Source organism: Dermochelys coriacea, chromosome 7, assembly GCF_009764565.3.
Source record: "Dermochelys coriacea isolate rDerCor1 chromosome 7, rDerCor1.pri.v4, whole genome shotgun sequence".
Classification (NCBI taxonomy): domain Eukaryota; kingdom Metazoa; phylum Chordata; order Testudines; family Dermochelyidae; genus Dermochelys; species Dermochelys coriacea.
Genome location: NC_050074.1, coordinates 124,992,825 through 125,015,123, shown reverse-complemented (window position 1 = coordinate 125,015,123; position 22,299 = coordinate 124,992,825). Strand labels below are relative to the sequence as shown.

At 63.4% G+C, this 22,299-nt stretch overlaps 1 protein-coding gene across 2 annotated transcripts in view; it reads left to right on the top strand.

Moving 5' to 3' along the window:
* KCNIP2 (potassium voltage-gated channel interacting protein 2) overlaps positions 1-20,624 on the top strand; it is a 140,832-nt gene extending 120,208 nt beyond the window's left edge. The window contains exons 2-9 of one of the 2 annotated variants that reach the window (XM_038411786.2): positions 3,604-3,699; positions 7,736-7,860; positions 9,035-9,104; positions 10,014-10,084; positions 14,634-14,741; positions 15,263-15,367; positions 16,628-16,690; positions 16,999-20,624. In XM_038411786.2, coding sequence (XP_038267714.1) covers positions 3,604-3,699; positions 7,736-7,860; positions 9,035-9,104; positions 10,014-10,084; positions 14,634-14,741; positions 15,263-15,367; positions 16,628-16,690; positions 16,999-17,046 — 686 coding nt within the window. In that variant the 3' untranslated portion in view covers positions 17,047-20,624. The remainder of the gene's footprint in view (positions 1-3,603; positions 3,700-7,735; positions 7,861-9,034; positions 9,105-10,013; positions 10,085-14,633; positions 14,742-15,262; positions 15,368-16,627; positions 16,691-16,998) is intronic. The other variant, XM_038411787.2, reaches the window with a different exon arrangement.
* Positions 20,625-22,299: the final 1,675 nt, after the last annotated feature.

Here is a 22,299-nt window from a genome sequence, read left to right as displayed (position 1 = left end):
CATTTAGAATCAAATCAGCTTCTGGGTGTTTTCTTCTCCCCGCCCCTCTTTTCTTCCACTAGCAAACAGGGGTGGAGGAGAGAAAGTGAGAAACTCTCCAGGTGACCCGTTCTGGGTTCAGTCGTGTTTGAATCCTTTGGAACCGGGTCATTGAGAAATCAGAAAATTCAGGATTTTTTTTTTAATGAAATGAAAATTGGCTGTTTGCAGTTTTCCCAAGAAATAATATAAAACTGAGTCACAAACCCAGAACCCCACGTTTCCATGGCCACGTGGACTTGTCAGGGCAGAGCTCGAATTTCAGGGGTTGCCCTACCTCCCCCCACCCCTGGATCTCAGCAATACTAGAGTTCGGGGATCCCTGAGTCCTGTCACCCCAACTGCAGCAGCATCCAGACAGGCCCTGCCTCTGGAGCCTGGGAACGCTGCCTGCGCCCAAACGCTGAGCCACTTCCACCCAAACTGCTGGGGATGTGCCAGTGGCTGAGGAGCAGCAATGGGCACAGACCTGTAGGACACTGGTTCGAATCTAGCTCATGCTGTAGTGGCTCAGCGTAGTGACTCAGGACTGCTCAGTGCTCTGTGATGACCTGCTGGTCCCAGTTCCCACCCACAGCCCGATACCCCTGCCAGCCGCAGCCGGGGCGTTTCAGCAGAGGTTGAAGGTTAACTGGGGGACATGAGTCCCGTGTGCACAGGGAGGAGAAGGGCTGTCGGTAAAACCTCTCCGCTCTCCTCCTACTCCACCCCACTGGGCTGGTGCTGGAAATATTTAATTCTCTTGTAGATGGGGGGTGTCTAACGCCCCGGCCTTGCAGGGCAGAGCGGGGCAGCGCTGTGCGTAGGGAGCCCCAAAGGGACCCTGCACCCGTCAGCATCAGTCCCACCCCCCCCCCTGCAGCTGTTCCTTTCCTCGAGGGGCCGTGTCCCGGTGCTGCTCTGTCCCCTCTTGTCCGTGTGGTCCAGGGAGGCTGCTGCGCTCTGAGCCTGCTGGCCTGAGACAGCCCGAAGGGGCCCCAGGGACAGGGGGGGCGTGGGTGGGCAGACCTGGGCATGCCAGCTGGAGGGACAAGGGCCCAGTCCAAGGGATTTAATTTGGGGCAGGGGGATTGATGAAAGCCCAGACTCTAAGCAAGGAGGGCAGATGGGGGGTGCTGTGCTGGGAGTCCCTGCTGCCTGGCACCTCCCAGGGGCCTGGCAAAGAGCTCCTGAGAGCCTCCCTACAAAGCCAGGGATCCCCCCACCCCCGCCCCGCCTCCACCTGCAGCAGGGACAGCTCAGTGCAGGGAGCTGCATGGGGGGCCAGAGACACGTTGAACCTCCTTCCCTGCCATGTCAGCATTCAGCAGAGGAAGGAGCAAGTGGAATGGTGTCTGGAACCCTTGAGGGGGCTGTGGCAGTGCTGGGGGGCACTGCCCTGGAGGGGGGGTGTAGGGCAGAGGTCCAAGGCAGAGTTGGCTGTTGGAGTCAGAACAGGCCCTTACTACTGACAGGGCCAAGAGGATGGGCTGGGAATTAGAGCTGCACTGCTCAAGAGGGGGCTGCGGGTCGGGAGTGAGGGGCCCCGGCAGAGCTGCGTGTGATGGTGCAGCTCCTTTGCTCACGTTAATCCTGGGCTCTCTGTCCCAGCCCAGAACCCAGAGTTCCCTCTCTGGCATCCCCGGGAGTGAGGAATGAGCCGTTTCTGGCCCAGCTCAGTCTCGAGGACAGGGGCAGTTTCCATATCTGAAACCCGGGGGTTCTCGTGGGGGTCTGATGCTGTCATGCTGTCTTGTCAAAGCCCCATGGAGCAGTGACAGCCTTACCCCCGGCTCCTTCTGGCTGTCTCAGACCAGGGACCTGCCGGTCTGATCCCGCCTGCCTGCCTGCCCGTCCACCCATCTGCCCACCCACCTGCCCACTCATCTATCCCCCTGCCCGCCCGTTCACCCATCTGCCCACGTGCCTGCCCATCCACCCATCCGTCCACCTGCCTACCCACTCATCCATCCCGCCGCCCACCGTGCTGTGCAAGTTGCATGTTGCAGTTTAATTTGTGTGGCTTTGTTTTGTGTTTTATTCATTTTCAAACAAGCGTCATGTGTGGGGAAAGGAACAAACCCAGCCCCTCTCATGGCAGCTTCCCCCTCCCTGGCCAGCGCCGCTCTCCCCCCAGCCTCATCGCGGGGTCTGCCCTGGGCCATCAGTGGCTGCTAGTCTGAAAATCACAGACTCCTGTCTCGGATACAGTCAGTTCCTCAGTGCACTGATCTCCTGGGATCTTAGCCGTCCCTGACCACCCCCTGCAGCTCCCGCACCTCCCTGGGGATCCTGGGGCAAGCCCCAAGCTCCTGCCATGTGCCCTGGGAGAGGTCCCTCCTGAGCCCACAGCTGGCAATCGCTTGTGACCCAGAAGCCCTGGCATTAGGGGTCTAATCCCACCCATGGGCCAAGCTGCCGTCAGGGCGTGAAGTCCTAACCCCAGTGTCCTTGATGGACGTTGATTTCAGTGGGGCCAGGGCCCCCTCCTGAGGGCAGAGCCCCTGTCCTGCTCTCCTCCCTGGCTCTTAGGCCAGTAGCTTGGAGCTGTTGGTTGACCCAGACGATTCTGTGGTGTGCTCAGATGTTTGTTGCCCACAGGGAGTTACGGGAGTGTCCCTGGGGAATGTCACCAGCTTGGCCTCCCCTATAATTCATATGTGGGGAGCGGGGCAGGAGCGCTGGCTGTGGGGGAGCTCCTGGGTATTCCAGCCCCAGCCTCTCCCAGCAGGGGGTGCTGTAGGGAGCGGGGCAAGAGCTGGTTGTGGGGGGCGCTCCCAGCTACTTCAGTCCCAGCCCATCTCACCCTAAGGACCCCCAGCGATGGCCATTCCCTCACTCCCTTGGTGAGGCTGTGCCAATGGCTCATTCCCTCCCTGCAAAAAAAAAAAAAAAAAAAAAAGCCAGCGGTTCAGCCCCCTCCCCTTAGCTCCTGGCCAGTGGCACCTCCCCGCTGACCTGTGGGCAATCATGGTCCGTGCGCTACGTCTCCGAATGGCCCGAGCCGAGACCCCGCACAGACGCTACCCTCTCCCCGCTCCTGCGTAACTCGCCAACTCCCCCGGTGACCAATGCACAAACAGGTCGACCTTGGACGCCAACAGCCTTTCTGGGTCCAAAGCAAGGCTGAGAATTCCAGCCAGCCTATCACCCTCTCCAGAGCGGGAACAGCCTCTCCTCTCCCCAACAGCAAAGCCGGGACCCCCTCCTTCTGGCAGCAGGAAAGGGGGAGCACCTGGGCTAAGGGGAGATCTGCCTGTGGGCACCCCAAAATCCCTCATGCCCTGCAGCCCAATAGCCACCCAGTGGTTCCCCACCCTCCAAGCTAAAGCTGGCCTGGCTGAATATGGGTGAAGCTATGGGCAGGCGAAGGGTTTGTTCCTATTCCCACAGGGCTTGCGGGGAGCCAGGGGCAGAGCTGGGTCCTGCTGCCCTATGCCTCGCAGGCTGCATGCGTCTCTCCCTGCCTGCAGCGCCCGTGTCCGGCATGGCTGGGTCTTACCTCTGGTTCGTTGCTGGGGGTGGGGCAGGGGACGAGTTGCTGCTTTGTTAACTCTTCTGCTTGGTGACTCTTGTTTTTTCTAGGCAACCCGCCCGGCCAAACCAAAAAAGCCCTGAAGCAGCGACTCCTCAAACTGCTGCCCTGCTGCGGGCCCCAATCCATCCCCTCAGTCAGCGAAAGCAAGTGCCGCTTCTTCCCTTTGTGTGTGTGTGGCCCCGGGGGGATGCTCTCCCCAGGACAAGGGGCACCATCACCCCCTCATGCAGCTGGGACGTGGGGATATGGCACGGGCGATTCTGCCCCAGGCCCAGGGGACGGACTGGGGGGTACAGGGCGAGGGTGATGTATTGGCCCAGGCAGCATGGGCCGAGGGAGCAGCATCTTGCAGGCAGCTGGGCACCCAGAGGCATGCTCAGCGCCAAGCCGCTGTGCACTGGTGCAAACCTGGGGGCTTACCGGCCGCACTGGCCAAAGCCCCAGGAAACCTGCAGTCACCCCAGGGAACCGGCGTAGGTGGGAGCGTGTAAGTCTTGCCTCCGCCTCGACCCGTCCATCCTCCTGGCTGCTCTTGTGCCGCTGGTCTCAGTGGTGTCGCTCCTGAGTCAAGCCCACCGGGGCCTGGCCCGTTCTCTGCGCTACTAGCCGGATTTGTGTTCAAGTCTTGCTCCCGCCACCCTGTCCACACCCAGCCTGAGCTGAGCCGAGCTGCCAGCTCCCCGGTGTTCTGCAGGCCCCAGCAGGAGGGAATCTGCTGAAACCAGCGGAGTGACGCTGCCCAGCAAGTGACTTTCCAGATCTGCGGGGAGCGGGGTCCTGGCCATGCTCTGAGCGGGCTGGCTCCAGGCTGCTGTCCTGGTGCCCCATGGCAGGCGCCGTGAAGCGCTGGCCTGACAGACCCTTTCCATCACAACAGACCAGGAGGCCGGCTGCCCATCCAGAGCCCCAGGTGGCTGCCATAACTGCTGATCCTGTGCGCGGTGAGATCAGCCGGGCCAGGGGAGCCGGTGCCAGTCGCCAGGGGGACTCTCCTCGGCACCATCCAAACTGGGCATCGATGTTCCAATCTGAATCCACCCTCCCGCGGAAAGGGTCAGGAGAGATCGGTGGGTGCCCACTGGGAACCCTGGCGTGCCCGGCTGTCAGCACCCGCCCTCCACGGGACTCTTCGCTCCTCTGTGCCTACAGGAGGGGAGCGCACCACACAGACGGGGAGGGGACAGGCAGAGCTGCACTGGGCACCAGACCCCCATCTCCAGAGTCCCGGGGGCCTGCTTTGAGTCCCCGCTCCCCAACTCATTAAGTGCCCGGCCAGCTGGTCACACGGATGGTGGAAATGGATGGGATCGAACCCTGCTGATGATGTTCAGTGACCAGAGGGACCCCCAAGGGAAAGCAGGGGGCTGGGGTGGAACTCAGCGAGTGCTTCCGGCTGGCGCCATGGGGGAGGGCTCAGGCCCGAGGGGACATGGGCGGGGGAAGACGGCGCCAAGGGGGGGGTTCAGGAGGGAGCAGACAGCGCCATGAGGGAGGGCTTGGGTGCAGGCAGCCGGTGCCGTGGCGGAGGGCTTGGGAGGGGGTAGCCGGTGCCGTGGGGGAGGGCTCGCAAGGGGGTAGCTGGTGCCGTGGGGGCTCGCAAGGGGTCAGACGGTGCCGTGGGGGCTCGGGCGGGGGCAGCCGGTGCCATGGGGGAGGGCTCGGACGGGGACAGCCGGTGCTGTGGGGGCTTGGGCAGGGGCAGCCGGCACCCTGGGGGAGGGCTCGGGCAGGAGCAGCCAGTGCCGTGGGGGCTTGGGTGGGGGCAGCCAGCGACATCGGGGAGGGCTCGGGCAGGGGCAGCTGGTGCTGTGGGGGTTCAGGTGGGGGCAGCTGGCACCATGGAGGAGGGCTCAGGCAGGGGTAGCCGGTGCCATGGGGGAGGGCTCAGGTGGGGGCAGCCGGTGCCGTGGGGGCTCAGGCAGGGGCAGCCGGCACCATGGGGGAGGGCTCAGGTGGGGGCAGCCGGTGCCGTGGGGGCTCGGGCAGGGGCAGCCGGCGCCATGGGGGAGGGCTCGGGCAGGGGCAGCTGGTGCTTTGAGGGCTCGGGAGGGGGCAGCTGGCCCCGAGGGGGCTCGGGAGGGGGCAGCCAGAGCCGTGGGGAAGGGGTTGGGAGGGGGCAGCCAGCCCTGAGGGGGCTCGGACGGGGGCAGCCAGCGCCACGTCTGGGCTTGCGAGGGGGCAGCCAGTGCCATGGGAGCTAAGGCAGGGGCAGCTGGCGCCGTGGGGGCTCGCAAGGGGGCAGCCAGTGCCATGGGGGAGGGCTCGGGCAGGGGCAGCCAGAGCCGTGAGGGCTAAGGCGGGGTCAGCTGGCACCGTGGGGGAGGGCTCAGGAAGGAGCAGCCGGCTCCGTGGGGGCTTGGGAGGGGGCAGCCAGCCCTGAGGGGGCTTGGGTGGGGGCAGCCGGCACCGTGGGGGCTCGGGCAGGAGCAGCCAGTGCCGTGGGGGCTTGGGTGGGGGCAGCCAGCGACATCGGGGAGGGCTCGGGCAGGGGCAGCTGGTGCTGTGGGGGTTCAGGTGTGGGCAGCTGGCACCATGGAGGAGGGCTCAGGCAGGGGCAGCCGGTGCCATGGGGGAGGGCTCAGGTGGGGGCAGCCGGTGCCGTGGGGGCTCGGGCAGGGGCAGCCGGCGCCATGGGGGAGGGCTCGGGCAGGGGCAGCTGGTGCTTTGAGGGCTCGGGAGGGGGCAGCTGGCCCCGAGGGGGCTCGGGAGGGGGCAGCCAGAGCCGTGGGGAAGGGGTTGGGAGGGGGCAGCCAGCCCTGAGGGGGCTCGGACGGGGGCAGCCAGCGCCACGTCTGGGCTTGCGAGGGGGCAGCCAGTGCCATGGGAGCTAAGGCAGGGGCAGCTGGTGCCGTGGGGGCTCGCAAGGGGGCAGCCAGTGCCATGGGGGAGGGCTCGGGCAGGGGCAGACAGAGCCGTGAGGGCTAAGGCGGGGTCAGCTGGCACCGTGGGCGAGGGCTCAGGAAGGAGCAGCCGGCTCCGTGGGGGCTTGGGAGGGGGCAGCCAGCCCTGAGGGGGCTTGGGTGGGGGCAGCCGGCACCGTGGGGGCTCGGGCAGGTCAGCCGGCGCCGTGGGGAAGGGTTCGGGAGAGGGCAGCTGTCCCTGAGGGGGCTCAGGAGGGTGCAGCCAGAGCCGTGGGGGTTCGGGTTGGGGCGGCCGGCGCCGTGGGGGAGGGCTCAGATGGGGGCAGCCAGCCCCGAGGGGTCTCGGGCGGGGGCAGCCATGGCCTTGGGGACTCGAGAGGGGGCAGCCAGCCCCGAGGGGACTCGGGAGGGGGCAGCCAGAGCCGTGGAGGAGAGCTCTGGAGGGGGCAGACGGCACCGTGGGGGTTCGGGAGTGGGCAGCCGGCCCTGAGGGGGCTCGGGTGGGGGCAGCCGGTGCTGTGGGGGCTCGCAAGGGGGCAGCATGGGCTGTGGAGGCTCGGGCAGGGGCAGCCAGTGCCATGGGGCTCGGGCGGGGGCAGCTGGCGCCGTGGATGCTCAGGAAGGGGCAGCCGGCGCCATGGCGGAGGGCTCGGGTGGGGGCAGCCGGCGCCATGGGGGCTTGGGCGGGGCAGCCGGTGCAGTGGGGGAGGACTCGGGTGGGGGCAGCCGGCGCCGTGGGGGAGGGCTCGGGTGGGGGCAGCCGGCGCGGTGGGGGCTTGGGCGGGGCAGCCGGTGCTGTGGGGGAGGGCTCGGGTGGGGGCAGCCGGTGCTGTGGGGGAGGGCTCGGGTGGGGGCAGCCAGCGCCGTGGGGGAGGGCTCGGGTGGGGCAGCCGGCGCCATGGGGGCTCAGGCGGGGGCAGCTAGTGCTGTGGGGGAGGGCTCGGGCAGGGCAGCCGGCACCGTGGGGGTTCGGGTGGGGCAGCCGGTGCTGTGGGGTCTCGGGTGGGGGTAGCTGGCGCCGAGGCTCTGAGCTGCTCTCCCCCTTGCAGGGCAGCTGGTGCCGTTGGGGAGGACTCGGGTGGGGGCAGCCGGTGCTGTGGGGGCTCGGGCAGGGGCAGCCGGTGCTGTGGGGGAGGGCTCGGGTGGGGGCAGCCGGCGCCGTGGGGGAGGGCTCGGGCGGGGCAGCCGGCGCTGTGGGGGCTTGGGCAGGGGCAGCCGGCGCCGTGGGGGTGGGCTCGGGCGGGGCAGCCGGCGCCGTGGGGGTGGGCTCGGGCGGGGCAGCCGGCCCCGAGGCTCTGAGCTGCTCTCCCCCTTGCAGACAGCGTGGAGGACGAGTTCGAGCTCTCCACCGTCTGCCATCGCCCCGAGGGGCTGGAACAGCTGCAGGAACAGACCAAGTTCAGCCGCAAGGAGCTGCAGGTCCTGTACCGGGGCTTCAAGAACGTGAGTCCCTGGGCCAGGTGCAGGGCTGGTGTGGGGGGGGGGCACCTGCCTCTGTCCCTAGTGCCCCCCCGCCGTCCTAGGGTTGCCAAATGTCTAATTGCACAAACCCAAACACCAAAACGCCTGCCCCCGCCCTGCCCCTTTTCCTAGGCTGTGCCCCTGCTCACTCCATCCCCCCCCCTCCATCGCTCGCTCTCCCCCACCCTCACTCACTCCGCAGCCAATGGGAACTGCGGGGCCGGTGCTTGCAGGCAAGGACAGCACGCGGAGGCCCCCAGCCCCTCTGGCCTCAGGCCGCAGAGACGTGCTGGCCGCTTCCTGGAGCAGCGCGAGGCCAGGGCAGGCAGGGAGCCTGCCGTGGCCCCGCTGGACTCTTAGCAGGCTCAGATCTCCCGGATTGGTGCCGGTAGCCTCTGGGAGATAGAGCCCCATTCCAGGAGACTCCCAGGGAAACCGGGAGCATTGGCAACCCTAGGCAGGGGGTTGGGGTGCAGGAGGGGGCTCAGGGCAGGGGTTTGGGGTTTGGGAGGGGGTGGGGGCTCTGGGAGGGAGTTTGGGTGCAGGTGGGGGCTCAGGGCAGCGGGTTGGGGTGCAAGAGGGGGTGCGGGCTCTGGGAGGGAGTTTGGGTGCGGGTGGGGGCTGGGGGTTGGGGTGCAGGAGAGGGTGTGGGATGGGGTGCGGGCTCCGGCCAGGTGGCGGTTACCTCAGGCGGCTCCCAGAAGCAGCGACATATCCCTGCGGCTCCTAAACTCGGGGCGGCCAGGCAGCTCTGCACACTTCCCCTGCCTGCAGGCACCTCCCCTGCAGCTCCCATTGTCCACGGTTCCCGGCCAATGGGAGCTGTGGAGTCGGTGCTCAGGGTGGAGTTAGCCTGGGAATCCTTTGGGACAGGGATTGTGACTTCTGCTGTGTCTGTATTCCGCACAGTGGGACCCAGAACCCCATGGGGCCTGTCCCCCCCTCGAGACCTGCTGTCCTGAGCACAACCAGAGGGGGAAAGCAGGAGTCGATGGGGAAACTGAGGCACAGAGCAGTGACATGTTCGGCCCAAGGGGCTGGAGGGATAGATTCCCCAGGAGAGCTCAGGCAAGCCTGGCTCCCAGTCCTGTACTCAGACCATTCCAGCCCTGTCAGTTGGGGGGGGTGATCTTGTCTGTGATTTTCCCTTTGGCAGGAATGCCCGACTGGCCTCGTTAACGAAGAGAACTTCAAACAGATCTACTCCCAGTTCTTCCCGCAGGGAGGTGAGCACCCCTCTCAATTCCAGCTCCTACCGGGGTGCAAAACGGGGCTCAGGGCGGGTCAGTCCCCATGGGAGGGGGGTCACCCCAGAGGTGGCTCCCACACCACCACACTCGGGGCCAGAGGGCCAGGAATGTAAGGCTGCCTTTGTGTAAGCAAAATGCGCATCTAGTTTGCGCGTGCAATTGCCGTGATTGCCTGTGTAAATCAGGCACCTGCCTATGCAAATAGCCAAGCCAGGCACAGTTGCACTTCCATTCGCGGTGGCTCCTGCCCCATGTTCTCAAAGAGGAGCTCTGGTTTTGTGGGGGTCAGGCCCTGGGGAGGGGAGAGGGCTGGGGTGGGGGCTTGCTCACATGAGCCGCTGGGGCTCAGAGGGTCAAAGCGTGTTCGAGCAGCTCAGGTGTGTACTCTCCAGCATCCCTGGAGCCAACTTCTGCAGCTTCAGCGCTCTCCCTAAGGCAGTTGCTGTGCACTGACCCCCACCTGCACCCTCCTTGTGTCCATGGTGCACTCTACAAGGGAATGTGATAGTGCACATGCTCAGGCCATGGGTCTCCCTGGGCTGGCGCCGTGTCTCTCTCTAGTCACTGCTTGATGCTTCAGAGGAGGGTGAAAAGAAATCCACCATGTTGTTCCATGCTGGGTGTCTGGGAGGGGCGGAGACTCCTTCATGACCCTGCCGCCATGAGCTGATGCCCTGGAGCATGGGAGTGGATCACCCTTCATGTCGCTTAGAATGACTACGAACAAATTAGCCAGGTGCAGGACTGAGGTTGTCTGGATTCCTGTGGCAGTGAGTTCCCCAGGTCTGCATCCGAAAGCTGGCTCTGTTCCTTGCTTAACATCAAGTCATTCATACAGCGGGTTGAAGTCAGTAAGTCCTGTCCCTGTTTGACTCTCTCCCGCAGATTCTGGCATGTATGCTGCTTTCCTCTTCAATGCATTCGACACCGACCGTGACGGCTCTATCAGCTTCGAGGTGAGCCTCCGCACCTACCTGGTTGGGCCAGGGCCCAGGGACGGGGGCTAGAGCCTTTGAGTCTGACGCTGTCGGGACTCGGGCGGAAGGAGTGTCATCAACTCTCGCGAGTGATTGCGAGTCTTGCACTAGTTGGTGTTAAAGCCCCAGCTCCTGGAGTAAGGTGATGATGTGAGAATCTCAGTGTCTGTCTTTAAAATAGCAAGTTGCTAGCCCTCCTGGTGGGGAGAAAAGCCTGCAAATTGGACCCTTAAAGGCCCGTAGACATCAGAAAGCAAAGAACCAGAACCCCAGAATTTAAAGCTGATCTCGTGATTTTTTTCCCACCCGACTCCTGATTTTTGATCTCTTGGGGATGGCCGTGCTGGGTAACGCAGCTCTGTTATTGGGGCTGCCAGACCCAGCCACACCCTGTGGCTCTCCTGGGCTTCTCTGTTGACAGCCTGGTTGTTGTGGTGTCAAGCCCCAAGCAATCCTGCATGACCCAGATGACAGTCCAAGCTCAGGCCGGGTGATGATGAGTAACGCTGAGCTGTGCTGGGGGCTCAGGGACGGGGTTCTGGAGTTTGCCTGTCAGAGGCCCCTGGGGACCCCATGACTCAGAGAGGCCTGGGGGCCATGGGGTGATCAATAACGAGTTGTGTTTTCCACAAGGAAGAGGATCAGTCCATCAGGCTGTGAGATCCCTAGACCTCGCCCTGACCCTCTCGTGGGGGGGATTGCACCCTTGGAGATACGCAGGTTGTGCTCTCCCAGAAGGTGCAATCTCTGTTAGCAGCCACGAGGGAGACGCAAGCAACGCGGCTGTGACTGGAGCGCCGTGGTTTCACTGCCCATTTGTGCTGATCATCAGAACAAACTGAAGAAAGGCCCGATCGGGTCAGAACAATGATCCATCTAGCCAGTGTCCTGTCTTCCGACTGTCCAGTGCCCGGTTCTTCAGAGGGAACTAACAGAACAGGGCAATTAGCGAGTGATCCATCCCCTGTCGTTCCCTCCCAGCTTCTGGCAGACAGAGGCTAGGGACGCCCAGATCAGGGGGTTGCATCCCTGACCATCCTGGCTACTAGCCATTGCTGGACCTGTCCTACAGGAACTGATCTAGTTCTTTTCTGAACACAGTTATACTTTTGTCATTCACAGCATCCCCTGGCAAGGAGTTCCACAGGTTGACTGTGCATTGTGGGAAGAAATATTTCCTTTGGTTTATTTTAAACCTGCTGCCTATTAATTTCATTGGCAGATTCCTGGTTCATGTGTTATGAGAAGGAGTAAATAAAACTTCCCTATTCGCTTCCTCCACATCAGTCACGATTGTATAGACCTCTGTCATCTCCCCCCGGAGTCATCTCTAGTCTAATCTGAACAGTCCCAGTTTTATTAATGTCTCCTCATACGGCAGCCGGTCCATCCCCCTCTCGTTCTTGTTGCCCTTCTCTGACCCTTTTCCAATTCCAGTGTATCATCTTTGAGATGGGGTGATCAGATCTGCAGGCACTATTCAAGGTGTGGCCGGACCCCGGCAGGCAGCAGCGAGCCGTTAAAAATCCTGCCCGGCCCGGCCCGGCTCGCTCTTCTCCGCCCCCCGCCCCCCGCTCTCTTCTTGCAGGGCAGGCGAGCTCCCCCTCCCCCGCCTCTTCCCCCAGCGTGCAGGGTTCCTGCCCCTCCTCTGCTCCCTCCCTGCGGCCGCCCTCGCCAGGGAGGGGGAGAGGGAAAAGCGGAGCCGCAGCGCGCTCGCGCTCTTTGCTCCGGGGACCTTGGGGAAGGCGGTGGAATCGGCATAGCCCCTCCGGCCCCCTGCTGTGAGCCCCCCCGTGACCCCAGCCCACACCCCCGGCCCTCTGCCCTGACCCCTGCACCCCCCCTCACACCCCCAGCCCTCTGCCCTGACCCCTGCACCCCCTCACACTCCCCCAGCCCTCTGCCCTAACCCCTGTACCCCCTCACACTCCCCCAGCCCTCTGCCCTGACCCCTGCACCCCCTCACACTCCCCCAGCCCTCTGCCCTGACCCCTGTACCCCCTCACACCCCCAGCCCTCTGCCCTGACCCCTGTACCCCCTCACACCCCCAGCCCTCTGCCCTGACCCCTGCACCCCCCCTTATACCTCCAGCCCTCTGCCCTGACCCCTGCACCCCCGTCACACCCCCAGCCCTCTGTCCTGAACCCTGCACCCCCTCACACCCCCAGCCCTCTGCCCTGACCCCTGCACCCCCTCACACACACCCAGCCCTCTGTCCTGACCTCTGCACCCCCCCACACCCCCAGCCATCTGCCCTGACCGCTGCACCTCCTATACACCCCCAGCCCTCTGCCCTGACCCCTGAACGCCCACAGACCTCTGTCCTGGCCCCTGCACCCGCTCACACACCCCCAGCCCTGACTCCTGCACCTTCCTCACACACCCCCAGCCCCATGCCCTGACTTCTGCATCCCCCACACATACCCAGCCCCCCCCCCACTCCATGCTCTGACTCTTGCACCCCCCACATCCCCACCCCCACCTTGAGCACCAAACGGGAGCTCCTGCACACACACACCCCCACACACACATTCCCATCTGCACCCCTCGTACCAAATGGGAGCTGCCCAGGTAAGCGCTCCACACCCAAACCTCCTGACCCAACCCTGAGCCCCCTCCCTCATTCTAGCTCCTGGCCAGACCCTGCACCCCAACCCCCAGTCTGCTCCTTCACCCCCAGCGCTGTGCTCAGCGCACTCCCACCCTCAGCTCACTGCAGAGAGAGGAAGGGAATGGCTAGAACCAGGGAGAAGGTAGGTACCTGCTCTGTGTGGACAGGGCTGGGATCCCAGACCGGCAGCCGGCTAAGCGGGGCCGGCAGCCAGGACCCTGGCTGGCAGGAGCCAGCAGTCGGAACCCCAGACCGGCAGTGGGCCACTCAGCCCACTGCCGGTCTGGGGTCTTGGCCGCTGGCCCCACTCAGCCCGCTGCCAGTCTGGGGTTCTGGCTGCCAGCCCCTTGCCAGCCAGGGTCCCGGCCGCAGGCCCCACTCAGCCCACTGCCAGTCTGGGGTCCCGGCCGCCGGCCCCACTCAGCCCACTGCCAGTCTGGGGTCCCAGCCGCCGGCCCCACTCAGCCCACTGCCGGTCTGGGGTCTTGGCCGCTGGCCCCACTCAGCCCGCTGCCAGTCTGGGGTTCTGGCTGCCAGCCCCTTGCCAGCCAGGGTCCCGGCCGCAGGCCCCACTCAGCCCACTGCCAGTCTGGGGTCCCGGCCGCCGGCCCCACTCAGCCCACTGCCAGTCTGGGGTCCCGGCCGCCGGCCCCACTCAGCCCACTGCCAGTCTGGGGTCCCGGCCGCCGGCCCCACTCAGCCCACTGCCGGTCTGGGGTCCCGGCCGCCCGGCAGCGGGCTGAGTGGCCCGGCGGCTTAAGATCAGCATTTTAATTTAATTTGAAATGAAGTTTCTTAAACATTTTGAAAATCTTGTTTACATACGACAATAGTTTAGTTACATAATATATAGACATCTAGAGAGAGACCTTCTAAAAAACGTTAAAATGTATCACTGGCACACGAAACCTTAAATTACAGTGAATAGATGAAGACTTGGCACACCACTTCTGAAAGGCTGCCGACCCCTGTTATAGAGGCAATATGATATTTTCTGTCTTACTATCTATCCCCTTCCTAATGATTACCAGCATTCTGGTCACTTTTTTGGCGGCCGCTGCATATTGAGTGGATGTTTTCAGAGAACTACCCACAAGGACTCCAAGATCTTTCTTGAGTGGTAACAGCTAATTTAGACCCTGATCATTTTATATGTATAGTTGGGATCATGTTTTCCAATGGGCATTGCTTTGCATTTCATCTGTCATTTTGTTGCCCAGTCACCCAGTTTAATGAGATCAAAGGGTCAGTTTTCAGACTGGCGAGAGGTAACTAGTGGGATCTGTCCTGGGCCCTGTCCTATTCAACATATTCATAAATGATCTGGGAAGAGGGGTAAATAGGGAGGTGGCAAAATTTGCAGACTATGCAAAATTACTCATGGTAATTAAATCCAAAGCAGACTGCGAAGAGTTACAAGGGGATCTCACAAACCTGGGAGACTGGGTGACAAAAGGGCAGCTGAAATTCCGTGTTGAGAAGTGCAAAGTAATGCAATTGGAAAAGAGAATCCCAGCAGGTGTGGTTTCGGCGCTGCACGCCAGGTACATCTCGAGAACATATTTGCAGAACAGAGCTAGGAAGTCCTTTGTGGGGTCACCGTACATACATCACGCAAGAATATTAATGATCAGTGTTACTTTTTCAGTGTTACATTACCACCTTTTGGGTACCTATCATGACCTCAGCATGCCAGCTGGCATTGGGGTGTTCTCAGGGTCACAGATGGATCACCTGAAAATGCCCTGTTCAGATCACTCCCTCTGAACCATCTGACACCGGCCGCTGTCCAAGACAGGACACTGAGCTAGGTGGGCTGCCGGTCTGAGCCTGTCTGGCCCTTTTTATGCTCTGTACCCTGACGGCCCAGGGTCTTGAGAGAGCGTCTGTCCTTGTAACCCCAGATTCCTCCACAGGACTTTGTGGCCGGTTTGTCCGTGATTCTCCGAGGCACCATAGACGACCGGCTCAGCTGGGCTTTCAACCTCTATGACCTGAATAAAGATGGCTGCATCACCAAAGAGGTGGGTGTGGGAGAGATGTGAGCCGGGGGGGGACTGGGAAACACTGACACTGCTGGGCCACTTCATCTCAGGAGATCTAGGGCAGAGGGGGCAGGACTGAGGGGCTTCAGCAGAGGTAGCAGGAGCCCAGGGCTAGGATAGCAGGAGGTTGTGGGTCGGGATTGAAGGGTATCCAGAGAGCTATGGGGGGAGCCCAAGCTGGGATAGCAGGGGGCTGCAGGTCGGGATTGAGCGGCATCTGCAGAGTTGTGGGGGGCAATAATCAGTTTCCAGCCTGCCCCCCCCCAGCTCCTCATGTCTTTCCCTGGCAGGGGAGGGGGTTGCAATCCTGCCATGTCACTTGATTGGCCCCCTTCTGGTGCAGGTGTCTCTGTCTCCCTTGGCTGGCACCAGAAGCTGCCCAGAGTGTCCCCTGCTGATGGGTGAGGTGGGAGGGCCCAGGTGCCTCCCGCAGAAGGGCATGGGGGCCTTTCTGTGGGGCGAGTGCTGCTAATTGTTCAGTTCTGGGCCCCTCCCTCCAGGAAATGCTGGACATCATGAAGTCCATCTATGACATGATGGGAAAATACACGTACCCGGCCATGCGGGAGGAGGCCCCCCGGGAGCACGTGGAGAATTTTTTCCAGGTGAGACATGTGGAGCTGGCCCGGGCGTCCCTCTGGGAGCAGGGAGAGGAGTCAGTGACCAGGGCAGGGCCCAGGGGGCTGGGGACGGGAGGGCAAAGGAGAGGTTGCTCAGAGTAGCATAGACAGATGTGGGGGGGAAGCCCCAGGATGTACCCCTCCCCTGTCCACACACCCCCAAAGGGGGAAAGCTCCAGGGGATCATAGGCCCAGGTCAGACCCAGGCTCCATCCAGCCCAGTGTCCTGTCTCCATGCTGAGGGAGGTGCCAGGCTCCTCCCTGTGGGGTGAGCTGCCCCCTGGCAGGCTCCCCACCAAAACCCCTCCTGCCACAGGCTGGCGCTCTGTAGTGGGAGCTTTGAGCTCCCGTCTCATTTCCTGTGGGAATTAATGAGGATCTTGGAGTATCCCTGGGTTTTGTTACCCACGGACCTGCCCCCGCCCCCGTGATTGACCCTGTGCTCACCTTGATCTGCCCAGGATGGGGCTTTGGGGTTTAGAGCTGGGGGGCACCCTGGGCTCTCTCAGACCCATGGAGAGCCCCATCCTGGGCAGATGCTGCTCAGGCTGCTGGGGATGTTGCCTCCTCCTTGTCCAAACGCAGCCCACACAGGAGGGATCCCCTGTGGGATCAGAGTGAGGGATGCTGTCCTCCTGGCAGGGATCAGAGTGGGGGGGCTGTCCTCTTTGGGTGGGGATCAGAGTGGGGGGGCGCTGTCCTCCTGGCAGGGATCAGAGTGGGGGGGGCTGTCCTCTTTGGGTGGGGATCAGAGTGGGGGGGCGCTGTCCTCCTGGCAGGAATCAGAGTCGGGGGATGCTGTCCTTCTGGCAGGGATCAGAGTGGGGGGGCTGTCCCCCTTGGGTGGGGATCAGAGTGGCGGGCACTGTCCTCCTGGGAGGAATCAGAGTGGGGTGGCTGTCCCCCTTGGGTGGGGATCAGAGTGAGGGATGCTGTCCTCCTGGCAGGGATCAGAGTGGGGGGTGTTGTTCCTCCTCAGGTGGGGATCACAGTGGGCGCTGTCCCATTTCGGCCAGGGATCAGAGTGGAGGATGCTGTCCCCCCAGCAGGGATCAGAGTGGGGGTGCTGTCCCCCTTTGGGCAGGGATCAGAGTGGAGAATGCTGTCCCCCCAGCAGGGATCAGAGTGGGGGGGTGCTCTCCCCTGGTAGGGATCAGAGTGGGGGGCTGTCCCCTGTTGGGCACATGCAGCCTCTCTGCCTGTCTCTGGACCTGCTGCTGGCTCCGTGACGCTGTGTCTTTGCAGAAGATGGACCGGAATAAGGACGGGGTGGTCACAATCGAGGAGTTCATCGAGTCGTGTCAGAAGGTAAAGTCGCAGCTCGCTCCTGGGCCAGGCCCTTCTCCCACTCGCCAACGTGGCTCCTCACCCTGCCGTGCCCTGCCCTTGCCCTGAGTCCCCTGGGCACTGCTGCCCAGCTGCTCCTCCCAGAGCTGAGAAGCTAAGCGAGGCTGGGCAAGACCCGTGCTTGGAAGAGAGACCTCTGAGGCTCCCCAGGACTGTGTGGGAAGTGGGGCGGGGCCGGGTGCACTCCCCAGAGAGCGCGGGTTCGAGTTTGGGGTGCGGTTGTGGGGAGAGCCTAGCCAGCGGATGCATCGCCTCCTCCACCCCTGCAGGACGAGAACATCATGAGATCCATGCAGCTCTTCGACAACGTGATCTAGCCCCTGCTGGACCCGCCACCGGGCCAAGCTCCTGCTTCTCTCTTGTCTCTTCCTCTGAGACCCTCCCATCCTGGCTGCGCAGCCCCCCTGAACGCTGCAGGGGAAGGATTTCGGCTCCGGGAGACGTGGTGGCGGCACCTACAATGGAGGGACCCTGGCCCTGGGGCTAGCTGCGGCTCTGCTTGCCATGAGGACATGGGCGTCCTGAGCCGCTCCTGGGGGCAGAGCGTGGGCACCACCTGGCAGAAGGCAAACCCTGTCCCAGGGCACCTGGACCCAAACGGACCCTCCTACGCCCATAGCTCGGAATCAGAGCTGCCTGGCTCCGGATAGCACCCACCCCCTCCTGCTAGGTATCCACTGCGCACCCCGGTTCACAGTGACCCCCGTCCTCCAGGATTCAGAGCTGGCTCCCTTCCCTCGTCTCTGGCCCCAGCTCCAGGATCCCACCTGGAACCCAATTGGGAGTATTGCACCCGAGGGCCTGCTGCATGGGTTCCTCTGCAGCTCCAGCCATTGCCAGCAGGGGGCGGATTGCGTCCTGCACCCACCAGTTCCAGATGCTTTCGTCAAACCAGGGCCGGTCCCGTTGCCGTTCATCACGGGGGCCATCACCCCTCCCCTGGTGCTGGGTCAGGGAGATGCCCTCTGCTGCTTCCACCTTCCCCCAGTCAGGGTGGGCAGAGGAGCTGTGCCTGGATCCCCTGGCGGAGGCAGGCAGGCTGGGCGCGTCCCTGAGCGCTCACGGGTTAGTCACCTGCATTAGCCATAGGGAGCAGGAGCTTGGCTGGGCTTAGCCAGCGACAGGGGAATGAGGTGGCCCCTAGAGCCCAGGGGCAGAGGGAGAGGCTGGGGAACGGGCCGGGACGCCTTTCACCACGAAGCCCCCGTCCCATCGGGAGCACTGGGGCAGTGACTGCCGGGGCCGAGCCAGGAGGCGCCGGTCTCACACCACAGCCCAGCCGCTCGGGGTGCCTGCACCGTGGGGGGCCTCCCGGCTCCCAGCAGAGGGGCTTGGCTGGGGGGGCTGGTTAGCGTGGCGGGCACCAAGCGCAGATGAACTGTGGGGGAACTTGCCCAGCCTCTCCGGGACTGCTGGGGACAGAGGGGGCATCAGGCGCCAGGAATCCAGCTGGCACTTGGTGCCTGGGCAAAATGTTTCCCTGAAATGACCTAACGCAAGGGGCTTGGCCCTGGGGTGTCACTGGTGGGGTGGGGGGTGTATTGGAGAAGCAGAGAGTCCAGTCCGGGACTGACAGCAGCCTCTCTGGGCGGCTTTTCAGTTCCTTGTGCTCTCTTGCTCCTGGTGCCCTGCTCTCTGCTGGCCCCAGGGCACAACCTGCTTCTTTCCTGCCTGATGCTCCCCACTGACACTTCACTCCGGTCAGTCGCAGCGGGCGGCACGTGGCAGGGCCAGTGAGCAATGCTCCCTGGAGAGCCCGTGGCTCTGGGGACTCCCCCGCCTTGAGATCTCACCACCCCAGCCCTGAGCAAAGTGGGGCCAAGGCTGCTACCGCCAGCTGCACCCCAGATGGAGGAGGGGGCTAGGAGCCCAGAGGGTGTCACTCAGGCACCTGCTGGGGGCCCCTGTGCTCAGGCCAACGTGGGCGGGTGATGGGAGCCGGGGGGGGGGTGGGCTGCACAGAGTCCCAGAGGAGCCCAGAAGAGAGACGATGCCATGAGCTGGGCAGACAATCAGTTGAGGGGGAATAGCTCGGCAGCCAGCCGTCCGTCTGCCTCGGGCTGACATGGGGCAGGACAGGCTGGGAGCCAGAGAGCCACGGGGCTTGTGTGTGGCCAGCGCATGCCATTCCTAGGCAACACAGCCCAGCCAGTGCCACCGGGGACAGGCTGGCAGCCTGGTCCTTGGGGTCCCTCTGATGACAGGAGGGTGTCACTCCCTAGCGCCCCCGAGGGGCAGCGCAGCCATCCCCACGGGTATTTTATCACCAGCAGTGGCCAGTGCCTGGGGCTTCAAAGGAAGATTTGGCCCCATCTCCTGCCCTGCACATGGGCAGGTTCCTCTGGACCCCGGCTGCAGATTATCTCCAGCCCTGGGTCTGAGATGCCACGGCCCCTGTCATTCTCTGTGCAGACGCAGTTCCTGTTCACACCGATAGCCTTGTTGGAGCTGTGCTGAGCCAGCTGCCATTACAATCTCTTGCAGCAGCAAGTTCCGCAAGTAAACTGCATGCTGCACCAAGGCACTTCCCAGGATCTGCCCCCCTGTCCCTCAGGCCGGGTCCTGCGAGGTGGGGCCTGTTCCCCATTCCTGATAGCTGAGTGGAGCTGTTCATCTGGGCAGGGAGGCAGGTTCAATGTGCTCCTAGCCTGGCAGGCCTTGGCAGTGGTGGGAGAAGTGGGATGAGCGCTGCTGTCAGGGCTGAGGGTGTGCGCAACAAGGCAGAGCCGGGGCAGCCTGGGGAATTTCCCCGGGGAAGCAGCTCCATGACCAGGGCCCATCAGCGGGGAAAGACAGGTGTGACAGAGCCCAGGGCAGCAGACATCCCTGGCCAGCCATCCCCACTGGTTGTGTAGGCTACTAGGGTTGATTATACCTTGTCAAGCCTGCGTGGCTCTCGACACTGCCAGGTGGGTGGGACCCACCCGTCCTGCTCTCTGCTGGGTATGGGAAGGGGGGCACTGAGCCCTGTGCCGCTAGAGGTCAGATGGTGCACTGGGGCAGACAGCCCACCCAGCGCCCGGCTGCCCAAGCTGCAGCCTCTTTGTCAGGGAGTGGCAGCCGAGGGCTGGGCTGGCACCAACTCAGCAGCGCCCAAGCGGGGAGGCAGGAGGGCTTGTGGGACCTGGATCTGAATCCCCCGGAAACAATCTGAACTGGAGCCGCCCTTTGCATGGGGCCCTGTGCCTAGACGGGGACAAACCAGGAGGCTGGCGCCAGCCCCTGCCCCACCACAGGTCGCTGGCGCTCAAGCGCCGCATGCTCTGGTCCCCAGGCAGGACCATTCCCCCTGTGCCCCCTCCAGGGCTTTCTGCAGGCTGGGGAGCCGAGGCTCCCTCCCATGCCCCAAGAGCTATTCCCCAGCAGGATCCGGCTCCCGGACGATGGCCAGCAATGCTCCCTCATCCTCTGCCCCAGAGATCTTGCTGTCAGGACAGGTTTTTAATGCTCCTTCCTTTGTTCTATCCCCCTGGCCCCAGGGCCCAGCTCTCACCCCCCACCCCTCGCTAGCAGCTCCACCCCAGAGCCCCAGCACCCCGGCGTGGTTTGTTCCTCACTGCCCCCCCCTTGTTCCCACACCTCTAGGCTGAGCGAGGGCCCCTTTGTGGGTGGGGCTGAGCCTCACTCTCATCCAGACAGCCCCGCCCCCTTCCATCTGGTGGGGCTGGGGTCGCTCTGGGTTTGGAGGGGAGCATTGTCATTTTGGCTGCCCTCTTGCTCCTCTCCTGCGCCGGCAACTGCATTCAGCACCAGTGCCCTGCCCCACCCCCGGCTGCATGGTGTGTGCCCCTCACCGGGCACTGGGCCCCACTAGCCGCTTTGCATTTTCAACTCTGTATATTTTGTATAATAACAATGATCAAAAATACAATAAAATCCAACCACAGTCGCTATGCACCACCCTGCTGTGTCTGGGCGTCTGTGGGGGTGGGGGCTCAGCCACAGAGTGCTATCTGGAGGGGGGAGGTCCTGGCTAGAGCCTGGCGGGGCAGGGGCTGGTTGGTGGGGGCTCAGCACACCACCCTGGCTAGTGCTGCTGCCTTCGAAGACCCCTCTCCAGCACCGGGGCTGCTAGGGGCGCTGCAGGGTGGGTGCCCATGTGCAATGCTGGAGGTGTCAGTCACGCGCGGGCATGTGCAGGGGTTACATGGGGGAGACGCTGCAGGTGCCCACGGTGCGATGGTGATGCCCATCTGGGGGCATTAGAAAGGCCCTAGATTCACCCACACACAGGGAGCTAGTGTAACCTACTGGGTGCCCCACCCTGGGGCCCAAGCCACAGCAGCGGCGAGTCCATCCCAGCCCCAGCTGAGGAGCCTTGGTGCTGCCGCTCCAGCTGTAGCAGCTCATGCTTTCCGTCCTGAAGGTCCCTGATCCAATCCTGGGGGTGGCTATGGGGCTGTCTGGGGGAGGACCAAAGGGACAATTTACCCAGTGCCCCCCAAAATGGTGGAAGGGTGGCCAGGCCAAATGTGCCTGAGTGGTGGCGGATGGAGGCACAGCACCATTCAGCGCTGGGAGCTGCCATCACTAGAGCAGGGAAACACTTGCCCACCCATGGTGACCGTCGCCATCACTGGCATCATGGTGCTGGTCCTGAGGCGACCCGCCAGGCCGAGCACTGGGAAGTAGGGATGGCGTCTGGGGGGTGGGGGATATGCTTGCTGGGGGCCCAAAGCTCAGGGAGAGGCATGAGTGGGAGCAGCCCCCGGCTACATGTGGGACACAGCCTGCTATCGATGGGGGGGGCAGCAACCCCACAGTCCTGGGCCCTCTTTGACCGCCCTGCCCTCTTCTTAAACTCTTTCGTTTACTCGGCCCGGTAAGTTTTTGGAAGGGGAGAGGGTGACCTTAGTGTCAGGTTTTGCCCCAGGCCCCCCAGAACCTCTGGGCAGCCATCAGCATCCCCATGAGCTGGTGGGAGGTTCAACGCCTGGGGGCAGCCGCCCGACACCAGCGCTTACCACACACCCACTGGGAGAGCCTGGCTCAGGCAGGCCGGGTTAAAACCAAGAATTCCTGCTCTAACCTGGGTCTCATCCACTGGAAAGCCCAGAGGAGGCGGTGGGTGAGGGGCTCTGGCCCATGATATGCAGGAGGGCAGACTGGCAGAGATGCTGGTTCTAAGATCGCAGCTGGGCCATGTGTACAGTTCTGGTCCCCCAGGTTCCAGAAAGCTGAATTCTACCTGGACCAGGTGCAGAGCTGGGCCATGCAGCGCCACGCTTACACACGGCAGCTAAGGGAACATCTCTGCTGCCAGGTGGCGGTGTCATGCCCAGCTCAAGGCCACATGCCCACACCCGTTCAGCTCGAGTGCTAAAAACAGCATCTGACATGGCAGGAGGAGCTAGCCAGCCGTGCGCGTGGCTGGCGGCTTGGATGGGCTCGTCCTTGCACCGCGGCAGCGATGTGAGTATGAGCTGAGCCCCCGCAGGGATGGCTACAGCGCTGGGACTGCCACGGCCAGCGCCCGGTGCAGCTGTACCAGAGCAGAGTTTGGCTTGTTCCGAGCGGGCCCCGCTTGTGCGTTCTAAATACATCAGCGGGGAGGAGCTGGTGACACTAAG